This window comes from Gracilinanus agilis, chromosome X (assembly GCF_016433145.1).
Source record: "Gracilinanus agilis isolate LMUSP501 chromosome X, AgileGrace, whole genome shotgun sequence".
NCBI classification, from domain to species: Eukaryota; Metazoa; Chordata; class Mammalia; order Didelphimorphia; family Didelphidae; genus Gracilinanus; species Gracilinanus agilis.
The window spans coordinates 32,901,489-32,928,024 of NC_058136.1; the positions used below are offsets into that span (position 1 = coordinate 32,901,489).

Sequence of the window (26,536 nt, forward strand, 5' to 3'; positions counted from 1 at the left end):
GCAAATGGGGATAAGTGACTTGCCCAGGGTCACACACCTCCCATTATATTTTGAGCTCCTTAAATATAGGGATAGCCCAGGGATTTGTATATAGTATATTCTTTCTTTTTTTTTAAACCCTTGTACTTCCGTGTATTGTCTCATAGGTGGAAGAGTGGTAAGGGTGGGCAATGGGGTCAAGTGACTTGCCCAGGGTCACACAGCTGGGAAGTGGCTGAGGCCGGGTTTTTGAACCTAGGACCTCCTGTCTCTAGGCCTGACTCTCACTCCACTGAGCTACCCAGCTGCCCCCTATATAGTATATTCTTAATATTGGTTGAATTTTACTTCTTAACAATGAGAACTGTCCCAAAGTGTGATGGGGTGCCTCCAAGAAGTTCCTCACTCATTAAAGATCTTCAAACAAAGACTTTTAGCAGTTTTGCAGAGGGCATCCTGGGTAGGATATGGATTGGATTAGATGGCCTCTGGGGTCCTTTCTAGTTCAGAGGATGTGCTCATTGAACTGAATGGATTTTTCCAAATTTGATAAGAGGCAAATTAAAGGAAGGGAGTTGCTTCCCAAATAGCATTGGGAAAGTCAAGAATCTAGTCAAGATTCAATCAATGCATGTCCATGTTTGGAACTCTGGAACATCAAGAATATTTTACAAGTGCAGCTGGAACATTAAATGAACAACTCAAACAGTGTTAAAAGAGTCTGTCCCTCAACACTATTGAAGAGGAAGACTTGCTTTCACATGGAGTATGCCAATAGTACACAACAATAGCCAAACATTGGAATCCTGTCTATCCTTCAAAGCACATTCAAGTCAACAAGCATTCATTAGGTGCGTACTATTAAGTATCAGGCACTGAGTGTCAATCCAGAGATACACAGACCAAAAAAACAGTCAGCCTAGTCTCCAGAAACTTATATTCTACTGGGGTGAGACAACATGCATACAGATAAGGAAATATATAAATCAAGGGAAAACAATCTGATTTTCAGGGTGGAAGAGGCCAGTACTAATAACTGGGGGATCAAAAAAGGCCTGAAAGAAGAGGTGACTCACAGACTAAGCCAGGGGTGCCATGAGGTAGAGGTGAAAAGAGAGAGCATTCCAGGCATACCTCTAGTACTATGCCTTTCACTAAACCTTCATGCTTCTCCCAGCTCACCTCCAACTTGATGTAATCCCTCCTCCCAGCCTTAGCACCCCACCCCAACTCCAGCACTTGGCTTATATCTCTCTCATGACACACATTATACTTATAGGTGTGCTTGTCACCTTCCCATTAGCCTGTAAGCTCTCTGAGGGCAAGAACTGTTTAAGAGTTTTAAATTTTTTTCAATTAAGCACTTATTTGTTCTCCCTCCGACTCCCCCTCCCTTAAAAAACTTTTCTTTTCATTTATCTTTCATTCATCTCCAACTCTAAAGGGCCTTTCTTATGGGGAACATTCAATAAATATTGAATGAATGAATGAATGAATGAAGTGGGGTTGAAGTGGAATAGATAACTTTTTAAGAACATGGTGAACTTCCAGGGAAGCTTGGGAAAATAAATGGACCCTCTAAAGAAGTGATAATTCAAGACAAGGTCAGGGAGATATTATTTAAATCAACATGGGAATATTCCAAATGGGGAAGGAAAGAAACAAAGACCATCCTGTAATAGCAGAAATATTCCCAGGGGTTGGAGTTTTTGTTTTCTTGGTTTTTGTTTTTAATGACTAACCTTTAGCTGCCATGGACAATTGCCACAGAATTCAAAGATTTGTCATTTTGAAGGGGAAAAATTGATTCTATAGTTTCTCAGTCCTTTTGCCCAACCTTTCAGGATATCCTATAGAAAACCACCTTGGTCCATAGGATTGTGTTGGTTCTTTCTGTGCATCTCATGTTCCATTAGAGAGCAAAACTGGAATAAAGTCTGAAGGAGCCAGGTGTACATTGTTTTTGAGTAACCAATTGAGGAAGTTTCAGGTGCCAATGTATTCCCCTCCCCCAATGGCTAGTGGTTGGCAGGATGCCATAACAGGCTATTAGGTACAACCCTTACCCGCCAATGTCCTGCTTAACAAACTCTCCGGGTTCTTTCCGTTCTTGCCCAGTTCCGGTTGGTAGAATGGATATCATGAGGAGAAGCCCAAGGCTAGTAACACATAAGGGAGGAATTCCTGGGAACTTCATCTTCTCAGAAGCACAGAGATCTGTCTGAGAAAAACTCGAGAGCTGGGGAAAGAGGTAGAAAGAAGAAAGAAAACAAGGAGGTCAATATTCTATTCCATTTGGATCTTCCCATTCCTGTGGTAGCCCTGCTCTCAAGTCATCCCTAGTCTCTTCTTTTCTCCAAATGGTTCCTACCAAAGGTAATTAGATCTTGCAATCCCAGTATCACCAACTATATTTCCAATAGACTCTCACTGGCATGTCTCAGATCTTTCCTTTACTCGCTTAAACAAACTAGTGTGATTCAATGGAGTGGCTCTTGGCCTGAGAAGTGGAGACTGAGGCACTAGCCCCATATCCACTGCCTTGAGCAAGCAATTTTACTTTGCTGGTTTTTTTTTCATTTCTTTACCTGCAGAATGAGGAAGCAGATGGTCTGACATTTTATGAAATTTATAGGCTGAGTCCACAGAACATCCAAACATTCAAGTGAAAAGTCAGCAACCTCAGTGTTCTTCCTGTGCTAGGGTAAACAGCTGGATATTTCCAGATCACGAAATGCCAGCTTAAAGCAGACCTGAGTCACTCCAAGGATGACCTTTTCCCTTTAAATCTAATTCCTTGCTTTTATGTGGCTCTTGTCAGGTAAAATCCTAGAACAGCTTACTCACACCATTCCCTATGCTAGGAATGCCCTTTTCCCTGTCTCTGCCTGCTGAAATCCTATATGTCCTTCCAGATCCAGCTCCAAGAACCCCATCTCCAGGAAGCCATCCCTTATTGCTCTGGGACAGAAGAGATCTTTTCCTGGGATCATCGATTAAGAGCTGACAGGGTCTCACTCCATCCATAGTTAAAAGAAACTTGCCCAATATGATCAAGGTACTAAGTGAAGGAGCCAGGGTTCAAACCCAGGTCCTCTGATTCCAAATCCAGCATTCTCCACTGCATTGAAACTCTCAAGACACTTTATTTGTGCCCCTCTTATGCATTCAGCACACTTTACTTTCCATTACCATACCAATATGGTAACCTAACCTAACGTGCAAACATTGGTCCAATCTCTAAGTATAGGTTTTACTTCTACAATGACACTCACACACATATATATTCACATATACACATGCATGTCATGTATATGCACATATATGTATTTATTCATATGAATGTAGATAGATTGGCAGACAACAAAAAGAAGATAAAATCATACCAAGAATACTGTCTTTTTTAAGAGATAATTTTTTTTCTTTAAATAGGTGTTCATGTAGGTTTTTAAATGAGCTTTTGTGTTTATATTTTATTTTTATGCAATTATATACATAACACTTTCAGGTTTAAAGGCATTTTACATATATTACCCAAAGGGATCCTCACAACAACCCTATGAGGAGAATGCTTTTATTTTCCCCATTTTACAAATGAGGACACTGAGGCTAATAGAGGTTAAGAGACTTGCCCAGTTCCAAAGGATCTGAGGCTAGATTTGATTTCAAGCCCAGAGCTCTCACTGCTATCAAGCTGCATTATTTGTATGTAAATAAACTGCTTTGCAAACTTTAAAATGCCTTATAAAAGTCAGTGATTATCATCCTATTCCCCACCCCCACTATTGCCAGCCCTCCTCCACCTTTGCCAGCATGGAAGCCCCTGAAGGCCAGGACTGTATCTTCTTTGACCCAGCCAAGCTCAGATCCTGTGTCCATCCCTTCCTTTGGCTATACCCCTTGGCTTGGGGCTTGGGGTTTGCTGCTAGTGGTACTCTGCCATTGGCTGTCTTTACCCCTCAGATCTCATTAGTGAGCTCCCCTTTCCTATAGCTTTGGCCATACCCCCATTTGGAGGTCTCTAGTACATGGGGCTGTAATCCTCAGTGTTTTAGCTGGAGTGGCCCCTGGCTGGGGGTGGGGGGGTCTGTAGGGGGGAGGTGCTGGCTGGCCAACCCTGGGCAGACTCCAGAGAGTCCCACAGTAGAAGGTATGCCGAGCTACCCAACCAGAATGGGGCTGCTGACAGAGGTGAGGAGGAAGCTCAGGCTCTCCTGGCAGGGATGGCCGAGTATTGCTGAGGTGTGCATGATCTGCCAGGAGCTGCCAAAAACAGCTCTAGGAGACAATGAAATTAGCCCAGAGAAAAAGCCCCAAGGCCTGCCCTCAGCAAAGTAGAAGCAGGCAATTTGTCTTCAGAAGCCCATGCCCCTTGGGGCAGGCTCCCTCAAAGCTCAGTGTGTATGGGGGGAGGGGGGCCGGAGGGGTGCAGAGGATCTGATGGAGACAGACTGGGGGGAAGGGAAAGGGCTCCAGGGGGTGGGGAAGTGAAGGAACAGAAGTAAGCTGGGTAAAAGCTTTTTTAGATAGATGAGTGGATGGAAAGACAGACTAAGTGTAGGGGAGAGAGAGTGAGAGATAGATGCAGACAGAGAGATAAAAGATATTTATTAAATGCCTACTATGTGACAAGAGCTGAGGATAAAAGTCATAGAGAGCAAAACAGCTTCTGCCCTCAAAAAGCTTCCATTCTAACGGAGTTTTTGGGAAGATTCAAAAATCTCTAATCCAAGGGATTCTTTTTTCTGAACTAAATTTATTTTTATTTTAAAATATTTTTCCATGGTTACATGATTCATTTTCTCTCCCTTCTCTCTTACCTCCCCTCTCCCAGAGCTGACAAGCAATTCCACTGGGTTATACATGTATTATCACTCAGAATCTATTTCCATGTTATTCATTTTTATAATTGAGAAATCTTTTAAAACCCAAACCCCAAATCATATACCCATATAAACAGGTGATAAATCATATATTTTTCTTCTGCGTTTCTACTCCCACAGTTCTTACTCTCAATGTGGATAGCATTCTTTTTCCTAAGTCCCTGGGGATTATCCTGGCTCCTAGTAGCAAAGTTGATTACATTTGATCATCCCACAATATTTCAGTTTCTGTGTACAATATTCCCCTGGCTCTGCTCATTTAGCTCCGCATCAGTTCATGGAAATCCTTCCAGTTCTTATAGAAATCAAGTGGTTCATCATTCCTTATATCACAATAGTATTCCATTACCTTCATATACCAGAATTTGTTCAGCCACTCCCCAATTGAAGAACATCCCTTCAGTTTCCAATTTTTTGCCACCACAAAAAGCACAGCCATGAATATTTTTGTAAAGCCCTTTTTTATTATCTCTTTGGGGTATAAACCTAGTAGTGGTATTGCTGGGTCAAAGGGAATGCATTCTTTTAAATCCCTTTGGGCATAATTCCAATTTGCCTTCCAGAATGGTTGGATCAATTCCCAACACCACCAGCAATGCATTAGGGTCCCAATTTTGCCAAATCCCCTCCAACATTTATCACTTTCCCTTAGTGTCATATTTAACTCAAGGGATTCTGAGTACTCAGTTTTATTCTTCCCACAGCCAGTGTGAAGTCCTCGGTCCTACTTGGCAGTTGAGGTCCTCTGCTCATAGTGAGGGAGAGAGGTGTTATTACCCTCCTTCTATGAAGATTAGGTTCAAAGAGTATGAGCTGGTGGGAGATGCAAAGGGAAGTAGATGGGAGGAAGATTCTATCCTTGCCCTCCATGTTTTCTGGAGGCACTCAGGCTGGTGGGAGAATTTAAAGTGTGCCTCAAAATCCTTTGGGAAAAATTATTTAGCCTCAGTTGGCTAGAATTCTACCAGCTTAGGTAATCATTTGAGTTAATGGGCAAGCAGTTCACCAGGGCCCTTAACACCTAGCCAAGATCCATCTTAAAGGAATAGGAGTTTCTAGCCCTTTGGAGGATCACAGATAGTGTTATCCATTTTTAAAATGTTCGTGGATATGTTAAGAACCCTTGATATCAAATCCAACGCCTTCATTTTACAGAAGGTGAAGCCAAGAACCAGATAGAAGAATTGATTTTTCCAAGGTCATATAGCAAGTAAGTCACGGCGAAGAGAAAAAATGATTAACAATTTTAGGGTAGGGACAGGGTAAAGGATAGTCAGGGGAAGAGGAGTCTCTGAATTTGAAAGAAAACTGGATCTTCAGAAGAGAAGAAGTAATGCTAGGAAGTAGGAGCCAGGCTGTGGAGAGGGAAATGGAAGGGCCTTTTTGCCTCCTTCACAATTTTCCCCCAGGTTCATCCTGTCTCTTTTCTCCTGGCAGTAGTTGTCCCCCAAGCCTTCCACTCTCAGGCTCAAATCCTTCCTCTTTTAAACGATGGTGTTTAATTCAATCCAATGAACAGAACATACTTTTGGGACAGTGATACAAAAGTAAATGACAAAAAATGTCCCTGTCCTCAAAGAGCTTGCTATCCCTCAGAGAAGTAAAGAGTAGCTAACAATGGAAAGGAATTTAGCATTTGAGCTTAGTAACCGCAACCTGGCAGATGAGTGATCAGTGAGGTTAAGAGAATTAAGATTTCCCAACCATCATGTAGTCAAGATCCAGGGATAGGATTTACTCCCTGGGGTCCCTAACTCAGACTCTTATACTCTATTGACAACACCAAATTCTATGGCCTCCAAGATCTCTTGCAACTCTAAATCTATGATTCTATCATTAAAGCTCATGCCTTGATGCCATTCAATGACTCTTTTCTCTCTAGACCACAATGGGCTACTTCCACCTGGGGTCTGGGCCCAGCCTTTTAGCTGGAGGTACATCATAGTGCACAGAATACTGGGTTTGGAGTCAAGAAGACTCATCTTCCCGAGTTCAAATCTGGCCTCAGACATTTCCTAGCTGTGTGACCCTGGGCAAGTCACTTAACCCCATTTACCTCAGTTTCCTCATCTGTAAAATTAGTTGGAGAAGAAAATGGCAAACTACTCTAGTATCTCTATTAAGAAAACCCCAAATAAGGACACAAAGAGTCAAAGACAACTGAACAACAAAATTTTAGCTATGAGAACTGGAGTTCTGTGCTTGGGTAGCCACACATGTGTTGTTCCCAGCTTCTTAGGCCACTCCAATAGCTGAGCAGCAGCCCAAATTCTGGGAGCATCACAGAATTAGAGCCAAAAGGGACTTTTGAGGTCACGAAGTTCAATTCTCTCGTTTACAGATGAGAAAACCAAAGCATAAAGAGGTTAGGTAGCCACCTAACCCATGACCAGAGCTATATCAGAGCTGGAATGTGAACCTTTGTTTCTAGGTCCAATACTCTATCTACTGTGCCAAGTCTTCCTTCTTCAGACTGTCCTTACCAGATAACTTTCTCATTTTGGCTCAAATCCCTCAGAGCTCCTAAAAATCTCCCATTTGTATTTATCACATTATAACTTACAAGTCTCCATATATATTATTAGCTAGTTTGCTCTTCCCAACAATCCTATGAAATCAGGCAGGGATTTGCTCATTTTAGAGAGGGGAAAACCAAGGTTTCCCAAGTAGCAGCAGGTATGCTTTCCTGGCAATAACCCCATGAAGTTGGTAGTGTAAGAGTTTTGACTTCCGTTTTACAGATTAGTAAACTGAGGCTCAGAGAGTTTAAATACCTTGCCTCAAATCATACAGTAAGTGTCAAAGCCTGCTCTGATGAAACTCATCTGACTTTTAAGTCCAGGGCTCTTTCCACTCTAAGGGCTGCCTGCCAGGTGATAATGAGTTAATTTGTTCAGCCAAGCTCTACTAATGTGTTGTCTAGCTAATGTTTCCTCCTCCCAGGCCTAATGCCTTAATGCATGGGACTCCAGTAGTGACTTTGATGGTGGAAGTTCAGGCACTGTGACAGAGACCCATGAGGAGTGGAGAAGAGAGGCTTTGTATCACACTGACTTCCAGTACTTTCTGATTCCCACCAATGCAAAGATAGGCAGGATCTAGCCCTAGCTCTGGGCAGGCTTTTGGGTAGGTATGCTTATTCCGGGGATAATAGAGATGGCTGCAAGGCTGAGGGATATTGGTAAAACCATGCAGAAACCAGGACTAAAGGATTTAGGCTGTCTGATACAGCTGTCTAAGGAGGTCCAAGCCACAGAGCCCTTGCACCCACAGTGTTCTGGCTTCAGCCAAAGCCAGTAATCCTCTCCACTTCCTGCTGCCCATTTTAACCCTAATTCCCCTCCCAACATCTCCACAATTGAGCTTAATTTCAAAGATCAAGGAACTAAGACACAAATCCCCATTGGATATGTGAGGCTGGATAGTGAGCTGCTCAGACTTTCTGCTGCTTAAAGGAGCCTGTTCTCCAAAGGGCCTACCTACCACCTTTTCTTAGCCCTGCATCCTGATATGTCCAAGGTAGGGTTTGCCAATCCCTCTAGTATACACACCAAAGGAAGGAAAGCCCTTCTCCTTCCCTTTGTGGTCCTCTGGCCATGTACTGATGATGAGAAAATAATCTACCCCCATGAGAGAGAGATTATGGTTAAGTGACGCCAAGTTTATTTCAGAAGCATCTCATAATTTCTCATTTCCCACCCCTAGGCCTTAGTCTCCACATGAGTGGGCTGAAGGGCTCAGAGGCCCTCCAGTGGCAGGGGAGGGTCCTCTCAAATAGAAGTTACAGGAGAGATTCCTAGTTAGATACAAGTCAGATTAGGTACTCTCCACTGTCTCTTCTGGTTAAGGGATGAAGCTCTGTATTAGGCTTATTCTTCTTTGCCTTCCTCTTAAACTCAATGCTGGGCTTTTTACATAGCAGTCCCTAAACTCAGGAAAGTGGGTTGTTTGAAGGGTAGGTGACAGCTTGTCAGCATTTCCTGTACTGCCCACCAGGGCCCAAGCAAGGTGTGGTGGTGGCATCCATAGACACTACCCCTTCCTTCATTATTTTTTGTCTTGTTATATAGATTTTACTGATTTGCTAACTTAAACCTTTCCTATGAAAAGAGACCATGTGTTCCTCTTCAGCACAGTGATTGATTGACTAAGAGAAGTACAATTCAAAGATTAATCCCTGCTCTTCAGTCAGACTCTTCAATCATGGTGCAAAAGATTCCACAATGGCCCACAGGCTCTATTGACTTCGGCAGCAATGCTTTGGCCCAGGAGAGGAATCATTCTGGAGATGACTCAAGACTACAGAAAGTAGAAAAAGAACAAAGACACAGGAAACAAGAGCTTCAGTAGGTGACAGGGGCTTTTGTTCTGTGACTCTTCCCTTCCCCTACTTCCCTACCCCTTACTGAAAGGAAAACCAATAAAACTATGCACATCAAACTAGTTCAAAATCTCTGTACTCACAGAGCTACAACAGGGCTAGTTTGGTTCCCTCAGCATCGCTCACCTGAACTATCCCCTCCTAATGAGTGTGCTTGACTCCATTCATTTCCCTTTACAATCCATCCTTCACATGACTGTCAAATTGATATATTTAAAGCATAGATAGACAGACTGACAGACACAGTATAAAGGGAATGTAATCTCAGAGGAAAGGCATTAGTAGTAGGGGAGGGAATGGTGGGGACTGGGAAGCTGTTTGTAGAAGATGAGATTTGAGCTACATTTTGAAGGAGACCATCAAAGCTGAAGGGTGGAAATAAGGAGGGAGAATGCTACAAGCCTGGGTGATAGTCAGAAACAAAGGCCCAGAGCCAGATGAAAGGAGGTCCAACAGCGAGGCCATTATCACTGAAAAATAGTAGAGTCTAAAAAGACCAAAAAGGTAGGAAGGAGCCAGGTTGTACAAGGCTTTCCATGCCAAACAGAGCATTTGTTATTTCATTCTGGAAAAGGAAGTTTTAGAGTTTATTGAGATAAGACCTGTGTTTTAGGGAAATCACTTTGGCAACTAAGTAGAAAATGAATTGGAATGGAGAGGAAATTGGGGCAGGGAGATGAATCAGAAGGCTATTGTAATAATCCAAGATCGAGGTAACAAGGGCCTGAATTAGGGCAGTGGCTGTATACTTGGAGAGAAGGTGATGTTGTACAGACAGAAACAAGACTCAACAACAGATTGCCTATGTGAGGTGAGTTTGAGTGAGGAGTCAAGGATTTGTGAGCCTGGATGGCTGAATGGATGGTGATACTCAAGATAGTAATAGTAAATTTGAGAAGATTTGAAGGGAAAGATGAAATCTATTATATTTTATTTTAAGATTTAAATATTTTATTTTTTTAGAAAAATTTTCCATGGTTACATGATTCCTGTTTTTACTTTCCCCTTCACCCCCTTCAACCTCTCCCCTCCATATCCAATGCACATTTCCACTGGTTTTAACATGTGTGATCAATCAGGACTTATTTACATATTATTGATAGTTGCATTGGTGTGGTCATTTAGTGTCTTCATCCCCAACCATGCTCCCATGAACCCATGTGTTCAAGCAGTTGTTTTTCTTCTGTGTTTCCACTCCTGCAGTTCTTCCTCTGAATGTGGGTATCGTTCTTTTCCTTAAATCCCTCAGAATTGTCCTGAGTCATTGCACTGCTGCTAGTACAGAAGTCCATGACATTTGATTTTACCACAGTGTATCAGTCTCTGTGTACAATGTTCTTCTGGCTCTGCTCCTTTCATTTTGCATCAATTCCTGGAGGTCTTTTCAGTTCACATGGAATTCCTCTAGTTTATTATTCCTTTGAGCACAATAGTATTCCATCACCAGCATATACCACAATTTGTTCAGCCATTCCCCAATTGAAGGGCATCCCTTCGTTTTCCAGTTTTTTGCCACCACAAAAAGCACAGCTATAAATATTTTCATGCAAGTCTGTTTATCTATGATCTCTTTGGGGTACAAACCCAGCAATAGTATGGCTGGATCAAAGAGATCATTCTTTTAGCACTCTTTGGACATAGTTCCAAATTGCCATCAGAATGGTTGGATCAGTTCACAACTCCACCAGCAAGGAATTAATGTCCCAATTTTGCCACATCCCCTCCAACATTCATTACTCTCCCCTGCTATCATTTTAGCCAATCTGCCAAGTGTGAGGTGGTACCTCAGAGTTGTTTTGATTTGCATTTCTCTAATTATTAGAGATTTAGAACACTTTCTCATGTGCTTATTGCTAGTTTTGATTTCTTTATCTGAAAATTGCCTATTCATGTCTCTTGCCCATTTATCAATTGGGGAATGGCTTGATTTTTTATACAATTGATTTAGCTCCTTGTATATTTGAGTAATTAGACTCCTGTCAGAGTTTTTTTGTTATAAATATTTTTTCCCAGTTTGTTGTTTCCCTTCTGATTTTGGTTGCATTGTTGTTGTTTGTACAAAACCTTTTTAATTTAATATAATCAAAATTATTTGTTTTACATTTTGTAATTTTTCCCAACTCTTGCTTGGTATTAAAATTTTCCCTTTCCCATAGATCTGACAGGTATAATATTCTATGTTCACCTAATTTTCTTATAGTTTCCTTCTTTATATTCAAGTCATTCACCCATTCTGAATTTACCTTGGTGTAGGGTGTGAGATGTTGATCTAAACCTAATCTCTCCCATATTGTTTTCCAATTTTCCCAACAATTTTTTTTCAAATAGTGGATTTTTGTCCCAAAAGTTGGGCTGTTTGGGTTTATCATACATTATCTTGCTGATGTCACTTACCCCAAGTCTATTCCACTGATCCACCCTTCTGTCTCTTAGCCAGTACCATATTGTTTTGATGACTGCTGCTTTAATAATATAGTTTAATATCTGGTACTGCTAGGCCACCTTCTTTCACGGTTGTTTTCATTATTTCCCTTGATATTCTTGATCTTTTGTTCTTCCAAATGAACTTTGTTATAGTTTTTTCTAATTCATTAAAAAAGTTTTTTGGTAGTTTGATAGGTATGGCACTAAATAGGTAAATTATTTTATTTTTTATTTTTTATATTTTTTTTAAACCCTTAACTTCTGTGTATTAGTTCCTTGGTGGAAGATTGGTAAGGGTAGGCAATGGGGGTCAAGTGACTTCCCCAGGGTCACACAGCTGGGAAGTGTCTGAGGCCAGATTTGAACCTAGGACCTCCCGTCTCTAGGCCTGGCTCTCAATCCACTGAGCTACCCAGCTGCCCCCTAAATAGGTAAATTAATTTGGGTAGAGTGGTCATTTTTATTATGTTAGCTCATCCTACTCATGAGCAATGAATGTTTTTCCAATTGTTTAGATCTAGTTTTAATTGTTTGGAAAGTGTTTTGTAGTTGTGTTCATATAATTCCTGTGTTTTGTTTTGGTAGATAGATTCCTAAGTATTTTATATTGTCTAGGGTGATTTTAAATGGTGTTTCTCCTCTTTCTACCTCTTGCTACTGTGATGTGTTGGAAATATATAGAAATTCTGTTTGAGGTGCCTACAGGACCTTCATTGACAATGTTCAAATGACTGTTGGTGATTCAGAGATTAGAGCTCAGGAGGGAGATTAAGGCTGAATAAATAGTTCTGAAATTCATCTACAAAGTGATGATAATGGAACTGAGAGGAGCTGATAAGATGACCAAAAAGACAGTATAAAGCAAGGATTCTTGGCCTTTCAGGGGGCTCATGGATCTCTTTTGCAGCCTGGTAAACCCTCCTCAGAATATCTTTAAATGCATAAAATACATGAAATTATAAAGGAAACCAATTACATTGAAATAGTTTTCAAAATCTCAGTTTAAAAAAGTTTATGGATCCTAGGTTAAGAACAGCTGGGGTAGAGGGAAAAGATAATTGGGCCCAGGGTAGAACTTTGGGAGATGCCCATGTTTAATGGGTATGACCTGGATGAAGATTTGGCAAAAAGACTGGGTCTCAACCTTCCCAATAAAAGTGGCTTGAGGGCAAATACTGTTCTGTCTTTGTCTTTGTATCCCCAGTACCTAACACTGAGCCTTGTGCAAAGCAGCCCCTTAATGTTTGTTGAATAGATGCCTGACTAGTTAATTTCCCATGCCTCTGGGACCTCTTCCTGGTATCTTTCTTGTCCCTCTCCCTGGTAGCTCAACCACTCTGGGCTTTCAACTTGCTTAGTCATGAATAGACAACTCCAGCCCTGCCCTTTCACAGTGACTGATCTGGAGTCAGCCTAGAGAAAGTCTCCCTCACATGGATCCCACCAATATCTGAACCTTAATTCCAAACTGAGACTTGTTATCCTTCCTCCTAAAATGGCCTTCTCTTCCAAGCACCACCAGCCTCTCAGCTCCCTCATTTCAAAAACAAGTTTTACGATTGTCTTCTTATCCCATATTCAGCTACCCGGTACTAAAGAGCTTTTCTCAGTGTATCTTCCTCTCCTTGCCCATAACCAGCAATCCTGCTCAGACTTTCTTCACCCTTTCCCCAAAGTACTCTAGTAACCTCTTATCTTGCTTTCCTGGTAGCCCTAATGCTCCCATCCATCCTCCCACACACACTTAGGCACCTTCAATAGTGATCTTCCTCAAACACCATTTTATCACATCAACTGCTCAAGATCCTAAAGTGGCTTTGGATTACTTACTGTCTCAAATCCCAACCTCTCAGCCCGGCCTTCAGGGCCCCCTCCCCTGCCAAAAGCTCCTCTGCTGTTATTCATCAGCATGGGCCTCTCCACTACATTCAACCCTATATGCTTCCAGCTTGCTAATTCTATCCTTTGGCCATTTTGCACAAGTCATCCCCTGCACTTGGCAAATGAAGCAAAGGTTAATGAGCCCTGAACTTGGAGCAGAAGCCCTAAGTCAGATTTGCGGGTGGGCACATGCGCACACATACACACACACCAAGGAGATTCAGTATGGGTGCTCTCTAAGAGCTCCCTTTCTGTGACTGACCTACCCTTGTTCTCTGCCAATATCTATCCAGCAATTCCTTCAAAATCTGAATCACCACTGCTGGAAAGCCTTGCTTTCTTACTTCCCATGATACTCTGATCATTCCTTGGCTTTATATATGCACCTAGTCATTATGCCCTCCTGGATCCAGAGTCTGGGACTGATTTTTTTTGTTTTTATCTTTTTATTCCATGGTTACATGATTCTTGTTGTTTCCCTCCCCTCTCCCAGAGTTGATAAGCAATTCCATTGGGTTTTATGTATATTATCATTCAAAATCTATTTTTATATTATTCATTTTTGCAATAGAGTAATTTTTAAAAACCCAAACCCCAAATCATATACCCATATAAACAAATGGTAAATCATATATTTTCTTCTGGGTTTCTACTCTCACAGTTCTTACTCTCAGTATGGATACTGTTCTTTCTCATAAGTCCCTTGGGATTGTCCTGGATCATTGCATTGCTATTAGTAGCAAAGTCTATTACATTTGATCATCCCACAATGTTTCAGTTACTATGTATAATGTTCTCCTGGTTCTGCTCATTTCACTCCACATCAGTTCATGGAAGTCTTTCCAGTTCTTATAGAAATCAAGTGGTTCATCATTACTTATAGCACAATAGTATTCCATTATCATCATATACCAGAATTTGTTCAGCCATTCCCCAATTGAAGAACATCCCTTCAGCTTCCAATTTTTTACCACCACAAAAAGCACAGCTATGAATATTTTTGTACGGCTCTTTTTTTATTATCTCTTTGGGGGTACAAACCTAGTAGTAAAAACCTACCAGGAATGCATTAGGGTCCCAATTTTGCCACATCCCCTCCAACATTTATTAGTTTCCTTTACTGTTATGTTGGACAATTTCCTAGGTATAAGGTGGTACCTCAGAGTTGTTTTGATTTGCATTTCTCTAATCAGGAGGAATTTAGAATGTTTTTTTCATATTATTATTGATAGTTTTGATTTTTTCCTCTGAAAACTACCTATTGTCAATTGGGGAATGACTTGGTTTCTTATAAATTTGGCTTAGTTCTTTATATATTTGAGAAATGAGACCTTTATCAGAGAAGTTTGTCATAAATTTTTCCCAGTTTGTGTTGTGTTCTAATCTTAGTTGCATTGGTTTTGCTTGTACAAAAACTTTTTAATTTAATATAATCAAAATTATTCATTTCACATTTTAGATTGTTCTCTATCTCTTGTTTGGTCTTAAATTCTTGTCTTCCCCATAGATCTGATAGATATTATTCTATGTTCAACTAATTTACTTACAATAACACTTTTTATGTTGAAGTCATATACCCATTTTGAACTTATCTTGGTTTAGGGTATGAGATATTGATCTAAAACTAATTTTTGCCTCACTCTTTTCCAATTTTCTCAGCAGTAAAATTGGAAAACAATATGGGAGAGATTAGGTTTAGATCAACATCTCACACCCTACACCAAGATAAATTCAGAAAGGGTGAATGACTTGATTATAAAGAAGGAAACTATATGCAAATTAACTGAACACAGAATAGTATACTTGTCAGATCTCTGGGAAAGGAAAGATTTTAAAACCAAGCAAGAGTTAGGAAAAATTACAAATTGTAAAATAAATAATTTTGATTATATTAAATTAAAAAGGTTTTGTACAAACAACAACAATGCAACCAAAATCAGAAGGGAAACAACAAACTGGGAAAAAATGTTTATAACAAAAAACTCTGACAGGAGTCTAATTACTCAAATATACAAGGAGCTAAATCAATTGTATAAAAAATCAAGACATTCCCCAATTGATAAATGGGCAAGGGACATGAATAGGCAATTTTCAGATAAAGAAATCAAAAGTATCAATAAGCACATGAGAAAATGTTCTAAATCTCTAATAATTTGAGAATTGCAAATCAAAACAACTCTGAGGTACCACCTCACAGCTAGCAGATTGGCTGAAATGATAGCAGGGGAGAGTAAGGAATGTTGGGGGGGGGGATGTGGCAAAATTGGGACATTAATGGTGGAGTTGTGAACTGATCCAAACATTCTGGATGGCAATTTGAAACTATGCCCAAAGAGCTCTAAAAGATTGCCTGCCCTTTGATCCAGCCATACTATTGCTGGGTTTGTACCCCAAAGAGATCATAGATAAACAGACTTGCATGAAAATATTTATAGCTGTGCTTTTTGTGGTGGCAAAAAACTGGAAAACAAGGGTATGCCCTTCATTTGGGGAATGGCTGAACAAATTATGGTATATGCTGGTGATGGAATACTACTGTGCTCAAAGGAATAATAAACTGGAGGAATTCCATATGAACCGGAAAGACCTCCAGGAATTGATGCAGAGTGAAAGGAGCAGAATAAGGAGAACATTTTACACAGAGACTGATACACTGTGGTACAATCGAAAGTAATGGACTTCTGTACTAGCAGCAGTGCAATGACCCAGGACAATTCTGAGGGATTTATAGAAAAGAACACTACCTGCATTCAGAGGAAGAACTACAGGAGTGGAAACAGAAGAAAAACAACTGCTTGAACACATGAGTTGATGCGGACATGATTGGAGACGTAGACTTGAAACAACCACACCAATGCAACTATCAATAATATGGAAATAGGTCTTGATAGATAACACATTTTAAAACCAGTGGAAATGCGTGTTGGATATGGGGGCAGGGGTTGAAGGGGGGGGGTGAAGGGGAAAGAGCATGAATCATGTAACCATGGAAAATTTTCCTAAAAAAATATAAAGACAATTTTCCTAGCAGTTTTTGTCAAATGGTGAGTTCTTATCCCAAAAGTTGAGATCTTTGGGTTAAGCAAACACTAGATTACTGAGGTCATTTACTACTAGTCTATTCCATTGATCCACCCTTCTATCCCTTACTCAGTATCAGATTGTTTTAATGATCACTGTTTTATAGTACAGTTGAAGATCTGGTACTGCTAGGCCACCATCCATCACTTTTTTCATTAGTTCCCTTGATATTCTTGATCTTTTGTTCTTCCAGATGAATTTATTATTTTTTCTAATTCTCTAAAATAGTTTTTTTTTGGTAGTTTTATAGGTATGGCACCAAAAAAGTAGATTAATTAGGTAGGATTGTCATTTTTATTATATTAGCTCATCCTACCCATGAGCAACTAATGTTTTTACAATTGTTTAGATCTAGTTTTATTTGTGTGAAAAGTATTTTGTAGTTGTATTCATATAATTCCTGATTTTGTCTTGGCAGATAGATTTCCAAATTTTACATTGTCTAGAGCAGTGATTCCCAAAGTAGGTGTACCACTCCCTGGTTGGTGCTGCAGCGATCCAGGAAAGCGGTGATGGCCACAGGGGCATTTATCTTTCCTATTAATTGCTATTAAAATTAAAAAAATAATAATGTCCAGGGGGCTAAGTATATTTTTTCTGGAAAGGGGGCAGTAGGCCAAAAAAGTTTGGGAACCACTGGTTCAGAGTGATTTTAAATGGAGTTTCTCTTTCTAACTCTTGCTGCTGAGTTTTGGAAATATATAGGAATGCCAATAATTTGTGTGGGTTTATTTTGTATCCTGCAACTTTGCTAAGGTTATTATTTCCACTAGCTTTTTAGTTGATTTTCTCTAGGATTCTCTAATTCTCTATATCATCATATCATCTACAAAGAATAATAATTTAGTTTCCTCAGTGCCTACTTTCCTTTAATTTCTTTTTCTTCTCTAATTGCTACAGCTAGTATTTCTAGTACAATATTAAATAATAGTGGTGATAATGGGCATCCTTGCTTCACTCCTGATCTTATTGGGAAAGCTTCTAACTTATCTCCATTGCAGATAATACTTACTCATGGTTTTAAATATATGCTGCTCATTATTTTGAGGAATGGCCCTTCTATCCCTATACTTTCTAGTTTTTTCAATAGGAATGAGTGTTGTATTCTGTCAAAGACTTTTTCTTCATCTATTGAGATAATCATGTTATTTTTGTTTGGTTGTTGATATGATCAATTATGAGGATTGTTTTCCTAATATTAAATCATCTTTGCATTCCTGGTATAAATCTCACCTGGTCATAGTGAATAATCCTTGTGATATATTGCTGTAGTCTCTTTGCTAGCATTATAGTTAAGATTTTTGCATCTATATTCTTTAAGGAGATTGGCATATAATTTTCTATCTCTGTTTTTGGTCTTCTTGGCTTGTGTATCAGTACCATATTTGTGTCATAAAAAGAATTTGGTAAGACTCCTTCTTTACTTATTTTGTCAAACAGTTTGTATAGTATTGGGATTAGTTGTTCTTTAAATGTTTGATAGAATTCAGTTGTGAATCCATCTGGCCCTGGGGACTTTTTCCTAGCGAGTTCATTGATAGCTTGTTCAATTTCCTTTTCTGAAATGGGATTAAGTATTCTGTTTCCTCTTTTGTTAATCTAAGCAATTAATATTTTTATAAATATTCATCCATTTCACCTAGATTGTCATATTTATTGTCATATAAGTGGGCAAAATAGCTCCTAAAATTGCCTTAATTTCCTCTTCATTAGAGGTGAAATCACCCTTTTCATTTTTGATACTGTAATTTGATTCTTTTTTAATCAAATTAACCAATACTTTATCTATTTTATTTATTTTTTCACAGAACTAGCTCCTAGTCTTATTTATTAGTTCAATAGCTCTTTTACTTTCAATTTTATTAATTTCTCCTTTGATTTTTAGGATTTCCAATTTAGTCTTCATCTAGGGCTCTTTACTTTGTTCTTTTTCTAGTTTTTTTAGTTGCATGCCCAATTCATTGATCACCCTTTTCTCTATTATGTTGATGTAAGCACTCAATGATATACATTTCCCCCTGACTACTGCTTTGACTGTATCTTTGGGACTGCTTTTGTCCATTTCTGCTGGGTCCATCCATGTGCCTGCCTTCCCTGTGCTAGCATGTTCTCATGGAATGCAAGGAGGATACTTTCTTTTTTATGAAGATTTATCTCCTCCAGCACCTAGTATGTATGCCACTTTGCACATAATAGGCCCCCAATTAGAGTTTATCCACTTATTAAACTAACCTATAGGAAGTTGCTTCTGCATTCTAAGCTCATAAGAGAAAGCTCATGTCCTTAGTTCAGTCCTTGATTACAGAGGCAGAGCCCAGAGCAGCCAGTCCAGCTGGCAATAACTGGCCACTGCCTTCTTTCCAGGCTCAGAGCCAAGGTGAGGTTAGAGGGGACAGCCCCTAGTGACTTCCTGAGATGCTCTAGCAACCGTGGACCAGGGTACACCTCCAAACTGTGATCTTTACTGATTGAGTTCCACCCCTCCATGCCCCTCTCACCAAGTATAGACATCAACAGAATATCAGAGCTGGAAGGGAGGACCTCTAGTCCAGGGGTCCTTTTGAAGACCAAGAGTTCTTAACTTTTTTATGCCATGAACCACTTTGGTAATCTGGTGAACAATGCTTTTATATGTAGAAAAAGAAAGGAGACTAAGTACATTGAAAAAGAGGTAAGATATTTTAAAAAACAAGTTCATGAACCTCAGATTAAGAACCCCTGTTCTAGTACAGATGTCTAATTTTACAGATAAAGAAACTGAAGCCCAGAAAAGGGCCACACAGCAAGGGCTGGGTAGAAACAGGAGTAGCTGTCAACACAGTGTGGTAAGAAAAAGAAATGGGTCTAGAGTCAGTGGAGCTGAATTCAAATCCTAACTGCTGCGTTAGATGACTTGGGCCAAGCCCCTATCCCCCTCTGCACTATTCCCTTCATCCTTTGTAAAATGAATGAGCTAAACTAAGCTAAGATCATAAGTGAAGAGCTGGAAGGGACTTTTGAAGTCATCTATCCCAATCCCCTGATTTCTTACTAGATCTTAAAGGTTCTTCACAACTCCAAGCCTATGATTCTACCCCCAGCACACTCACACACACAATCAGCCCAAAGCTTATTCAACTACACAACCTTCCAGTGAACAGCCAAAAAATCATCCTCTGCCTCCAGGCACTATAGACAGTCTAAGTGTCATTGTTCTCTATCTCACCCCTTCTCCCTTCATGAATTCTGTGTGGGTGGGTTTTTAAAAATCAGAATAATTGCCTCAACTCTCCATTTCAGCCTGCTTCCATAGGCCAAGAAGCAAAGAACAGTGACTTCTAGAAAATAACAGGCCCATCTAATGCCTCAGGATTCAATTCAATCCAACAAACATTTATCAAGTCTGCCATGTCCTGAGACAAAACAACAGACCCTGCCCTGGAGGAGCTTACAATTGACTAGAGAGAAAAGACATGAACACAAATATAAGTCAGAATCTAAGTATCTAGGAGACATCCCAAAAGTGTGAGAGAAGAGATGCAATTTCTTCTGGGGTAGGGCAAGAACTGGAAATGTCTTTAAGTGGAGAAGAGCAGGAGAGCAATGTGGTCAGACCTGTGGCTGACCACGTTGGGAAGGGTAGGAAGACGGGTTAGAAGGCTGCTTGCTGTGATGCTTTAGAAAGGGCTGGTGAGGGTCTGAACTTGGAGTGGGTGGGGGAGTGGGGACTGGAAGCAGCATGGTTGTGATACTCTCACTCTCTTAGACCACCTACAACGCCTCAGTATTTTCCTGGTCTCTGAACAAGCTCTTACTCCCACCATCTCTTTTCCCTCTACACACTGCCTGATATTCTGGGACAACTCCACTTGTGATTAAACCTCTTTGAAAAATGAAAATAACCCCTTGCTGCCATTGTTCAAGTCCCATTCTGGGTACCCTGCCATTGACCACTTATTCAGGGTCCCCTAAACCTAACCCCAACAATGTCTCATTCGCAAACTACCCACTCAATCCACTGGAATGGCTCTCTAGAATGCCTAATCCACAGGTAATAAACTAGCTTTTGGATTAAACCTTTTTTCCTTTCTCCCTCCATCTTCTTGCATTCCATGAGAACTGGCTCCCTCCTGACACAATTGCCCAGGCTACTCTTTCTAGTACTAGTTCCACTTTCACTCATACTCCACACCTTATTGTGTTGGAGAACTTAGAACACTCCTGGCTCCCTGTTGCTCCTTCCAGGCTCTCCCTCTTCCACCGTTACTCAATAATCTCTCATCCTTTGAGGTTCATTCAATCTATTTTTATAATCTAATCAAGATTCTGGTGGTTATTGTCTATCAACCTCCAGGATTCTCCTTCTTTCCTTAATAAGTTCAGTCTCTTTTTCTCCTCCTCACTTCCTGCCTTCATGACTAGAGAACTTCAACATAGATAGATAGATAGACAGACAGACAGACAGATAGATATTCCCTCAAATACTGTACCTAGTGGCACAGGAGATAGAGCATGGGGCCCAGAATCAGGAAAACTTCTTTCTGAGATCAAATTCATTCTCAGATACTTACTAGCTGTCTGACCCTAAGAAAGTCACTTTACCCTGTTTGTCTCAGTTTCCTCATCTGAAAAATGAGCTGAAGAAGGAAATGGAAAGCCACTCTAGTATCTTTGCTCAAGATCAGACCCAACTGAAAAATGACTGAACAACAAATGCCCTAGCCTCCTAGTTCATTTCCTGTGAACTGTTTTTCTACCCCACTGCAGCTACACATGGACATGGTTATACCTTTGATCTTGCTATCAATTATAAATGCTCCACTTCATGAACTCTTGAATTCCTTTATCTGATCAAAGTTTTTTGTCGTTCCACTTCTTCCTCTGCCTTGCAACCTCAAATTCTGTTCCTCATTTTCACCAGGGTCTCCTATCTCTTGGCCCATCAGTTCTTCCCCAGACCACCATTCCTGCACTAGTCACAATCTTTTCCCTATTCCATCTTGACCCCCTGGTGAACCAGTCCAACTCTATACTGCCTCCTTCTCTTGAATCTCTCGACTCTTATCCTATCAAAGATCTTGTCCTGCCTAGCCTCAACCTTGGGTTGCTCCCACTATCCATTGCCTTTATTCTTACTCATACAACTGATGAAAGAAGATGAAGAAAATCATGAAACTGGGACAACTGGGTCCACTACAAAATATATATTATATATATTATATAATCTCAACTGGGCCCTCATTGTGGCAAGGCAATTCTTTTACACCTTCCTAATTGATTTATCTCACTCGTCATAGCAGCTTTTCCAAACCTTTTCATCCCTTCTCAAACTTCTCATGGTTCCTCTCTTCATCCAACCTTCTCAGCTGAAAACCTTGCCTCATATTTCACTAAAAAGAACTGAGACCATTTGTTAAGAGCTCCTTCTTCTCTTCTCCCATCCTCCTCATCTCACATCACACAGATACCTTCTGTCATTTTCTCCCCATCTCACATATGAGGTGGCCCTTCTCCCTGCTTGCATATGCCTCACTTCGTCTCTTCCGATGCCACTGCCACCCTGGTGAAGGCCTTCATAATTGGAACATGGTAATAGCTCGATGGTGGGTATCTTTGCCTGAAGTCTCTCCCCATTCCAGTCCAGCCTTCACTCAATTGTCAAATCAGTCTTCCTAAAGCATCAGCCCTCTCCATCCAATCAATTCCAGTGACTCTCTATTGCCTCCAGGATCAAATATAAAATCCTCTGTTTGGCCTTTAAAGCCTTTCCTGCATTTTCAGTCTTATTATATCTTACAACTCTACTCCCTATTCAAGCCAATGATACTGCTGTCCTTGCTATTCCTGGCATACAGAACTCTATCTCCTGACCTGACATTTTTACTGGGTGATTCTATGCCTAAATTCTCTCCTTTCTCATTACCACCTCCTGGATTGCCCAGCTTCCTTAAAGACTTACCTTTTATAAGAAGTAGAATTCATAGGATTACAAAGGACACTAATTACACAAAGTGGCACTGGATAGAGCAATGGGCCTGGAGTCAGGAAATACCGAGTTCAAATTCAGTCTCAGACACTAACCCAACACTTACTTCCTAATTACTACAAAATGATGGGCTCCTTCCAATTTACTAGTTCTGTGACCCTGGACAAATCACTTAACTTCTGTCCATTTCAGGTTCAAATGCTTAGCATGTACATAGTAGACACTTAATAAATGTTTGTCCCCTTCCTACCCATCCCCCAGTGCCTTCTGTCTGAAAATATCACCAACTTACTTACTATATATCTTATTTGTGCAGAGTCGTTTGCATGTTCTCTTCCCCAGTAGACTGCGAGATCCTAGACAGCAGGGACTGGTTTTTGCCTTTCTTTCTATCATTAGCACTTAATACAGTCCCTGACGCAGAGAAGGTGTTTAAAAAGTGCTTTTTTGCTTGAGTGAAAAGAGGGGGCTGGCATGAGAGAGCATTTGATGGACAGAATCAACAGTCTACTGAATGGAGATGGAAGGGACAGGAGAGAGTCTGAGATGACTGGAAGGATGGTAGGAGCTCTCCATAATTAGAACCTAGAATTAAACCCCTTTGGGTCCAAAGCTCTGCAATGGCCATGTAAAGATGGAGAGCTGCAGGCACACCACTAGACCTTAGAAACCCTCAGGCTGAGGTAAATGGTGCATTCAAGCCTGTCTGGTTATATGTCTGACTTTCTACCTCCCTTCCAACATGAGGCTGTCAGAATAATAAGGCAAACATGAGACAGAGCTGACTTTTTCTCTTTGAACTGAGAGATGCTCTTCACAAGGTGACTTCCTATGAAGGGACAAGGCAAGGTGGCCAGGCTTGTTTAGCTATGGTTGAATATTTTAATGCCCCTAATGGGGTACCCCTCTTCCCTAAGCAACCTGAGATCTACCACCTGTCCCATGAAGAGGCCAAGTCCTGCCAGTTCCCAGGAAATCTCAAAATACACACCAACTCAGCATAGGCTTCACACATGCAAATTTCTCATCCCACCCTGCAAACACTTCCCAAAGGCACTCACATACACCCACACACATACAGTTCTCCCGCCCAGGTGCTCATGGACACATGGCAGTCTCCAAGTAGGTTGGCATCACAGAACTCTTATTCCCTGACACTCTTAAAGATGAGACACCTGTGAAGTTGAACAAAGGCACAGGGTGCATGGAGAAACAAGACTCCCAGAAAGCAAAGAAATAGCAGGACTTTTTTGTCCTCAATCTGCAGTCCCAGAAAGGAGATGTTTGTACTTTCCCAAAGCTCAATTAAGCCCCCTTCCCCAAGAGGGAAGACTAGCTAGGTCTGCACTGCACCAAAGCATAGAAGATAGCATGGCAGAGGAATGGCAGTGCTAGCCTTGAAATCAGGAATTCCCAGATAAAAATCCTGCTTCAGATACTTAAAAGCTATGAGACCCTAGAAGAGTCACTTAGCCTCTCTCAGTTTCAGTTTCCTCATCTGTAAAATGGGGGTAATAATACCAGTACTTTCATAATCTGATTTACTTTCTATAGTTATTGCAAATGATTTTTCAAAAGCACAAGCTTAATCATGTCATTCCCTTACTCAATAAACTCCCTTTGCTCCCTATTGCCTTTGGGATCTATCTATCTATCTATCTATCTATCTATCTATCTATCTATCTATAAACTCCTCTTCCTATAATCTATGTTCCAGCCATATTGTCTTTCTTGCTATTCCTACCAAAGGCAGCTTTCTCTGGAGCCTTGCCTAATCTGCCCCACAGAAAATTACCTTCTATTTATTTTATGCCTCATATCTCTTCCAATAGAACATAAGCCCCTTGAGGGCAAGGACTTTAATTATCACCTTTGGATCGCCCATGACTAGAACAGTAGATGCTTAATAAATGCCTATTGATCAATAGTACCTCCATCCAAGAGCTGTTGGGGGGGCTTCAGTGAGGAAATTTTGCAAACCCTAAAGATCTGTCTGTGTGTTGGTTCTTATTGGCAAGGCATCCCTAGCTCAAGCAGCTGTCCAGATGTTTTGGTTAAAGTATGGACAACTTCTGTATGGTGAGAGCCAACAGAGAGCAGGCCTACTGGCATTTTCTCCTTGCCATGCAGACAGTTGGCCTCCCCAGACGCAGCAGTCACTGCCTCATACGGCTCCCCCATATACAGACAGACACTGAGTCACGGTGATGACAATTATAGGCACTGATTTACAAACAGAATCACCAGTGAGAGACATCCCAGCTTCCGATGCAACCACAACCTACGCCAGGGTGGGCGGGCAGTCGAGCCTGTGAGGCTGCCTGCCTGCCTGCCTGCCTTACAACTTCCTTCCCTCCTCCCCCTCCCCAGCTGGCAGAAAGGGCCCTGACTCCCAGGTCCCTTCCATGCCAAGCCCAGCTGCAAGTGCGGCCCGTGATTCCAGGCCGGGCCTGGCAGCAGCTGCAGTGCTCTGGCTCTGCCTCCCCTCCCAGCAGTGGGGAGAAGCAGCAGCCCAGCTCTGCTGCAGCCTCATATATCAAGCCATGCACTCTGCCTCCATCGGACAGCTGGCTTTGTCCTCAGACCCAGGGCACAGGCACCATGCAGGGGCCCAGAGCGAGGAGGCCCAGGGAGCAAACCGAGTCTCCAAATGGTGAAGCATCACGTCCCTGGCCCCTGGCCCAAGGCACCAAAAGCATCCCTACCAAACCCGCAACCTACCATCTTGAGACATGCCCACATTTATGGATTGATTCAGTACTGTTCATGGATTCCTAATGGGTGCCCAAAGAGCCTTTGAAAAGCCAGCACCAAGGGTGGGGTGGGGCAGGGGGAGAAGTCTTCAAGAAGATCTGGACCATCCTCTTGTTGCTTAGCTGGCAAGAAAATTCACCTTAGCTGCCTGCCTGCCTGTCTGTACAATGGGCTGCTTTCTGTTGACCTTTGGCTAGAGGTCACCAACTACCATAAAGGAAGAGGGTCTGATTTTTTTTCTAAGCTGCTCCAGCTGGAAGATAGAGCAGGATGAATTGAAGGGGAGGGAGGTGCTGGGAGAGAGTGATGATACCACCTGGCAACAAGGAAGAATGGGCTGGCTGAAAGTGAAAATGGAAGCTGGTAGGAGAAAATGGAGGGGCAAGGGAGAAAGAATGGAAATACATGAGCATTGGATGCCCAGAGCAAGAGAGGGAGCCAGAAAGTGAGCTGGGGTGGCGGGTAGGGGCAGGAAGGTGGTTGAAGTAGGATAAAAGGCAAAAGAGAAAGAGAAAGAAGTCTATGTAACAGTGTGGTGGAATACGGATGCAAATGATGAAAAAACAGAGTTTGGGGCAGACAGGATACATTCCCAAAGGGGGGTGCCTCAGTCATAGAGCCTGTGTTGGAATCCAGAATCTCTAGCTTTCTCCTGTGCTAATCTGTGGGAATGTAAGGGAGCATTCCAGAGGAGGGAGAAGGACTCATCACTGGGCTCCATCTGGCTGCATGGAGAAAGCCCACTGCACTGAAGGCCCCGATAGATCAAAGGGATGGGAGAGGGCCCAGGAGGATGGCAGCAGCATGGCTTGGCACTGCCCCATGTTCCTAAGTTGGAGGACAAAGAGGTGCTTAAGGAAACCCTTCATTTAGAAAACAAAAGCTCATGGAAAGCCAAAGGCGTGCTCAATGGCCTGTGGGACTACTGCACCAATGGCCCCTGGTGTTTCACTATTATCATTCCCTACAGGAAGCTAGCTGGCCTATTTCACCTTGGATCCAGGCTGTTTTCCCTTCTCCCCAAACTCCATGCAGGTCTTGATCATTGCCTCTGCAGTCTTCTCATATTTTAGAAGGAGATCCAGTACATGAGGTATTGGATGTCATAGTATGGTAGATCATCAAAGCTGGAAGGGGTCCTCTAGTCCAGCCTTTCATCATACAGAAGAAGTTGCCTGAAGCCTGGAT

General features: G+C 41.4%; 1 protein-coding gene across 1 annotated transcript in view; it reads right to left on the bottom strand.

Annotated features, from left to right (window-relative positions):
* The window catches only part of GABRA3 (gamma-aminobutyric acid type A receptor subunit alpha3), a 164,060-nt gene extending 161,884 nt beyond the window's left edge, over positions 1–2,176 (bottom strand). Inside the window, exon 1 of the mRNA XM_044682542.1 lies at positions 2,046–2,176. Within this exon, the coding sequence (XP_044538477.1) occupies positions 2,046–2,176 (131 nt within the window). The remainder of the gene's footprint in view (positions 1–2,045) is intronic.
* Between the last annotated feature and the right edge of the window lie 24,360 nt (positions 2,177–26,536).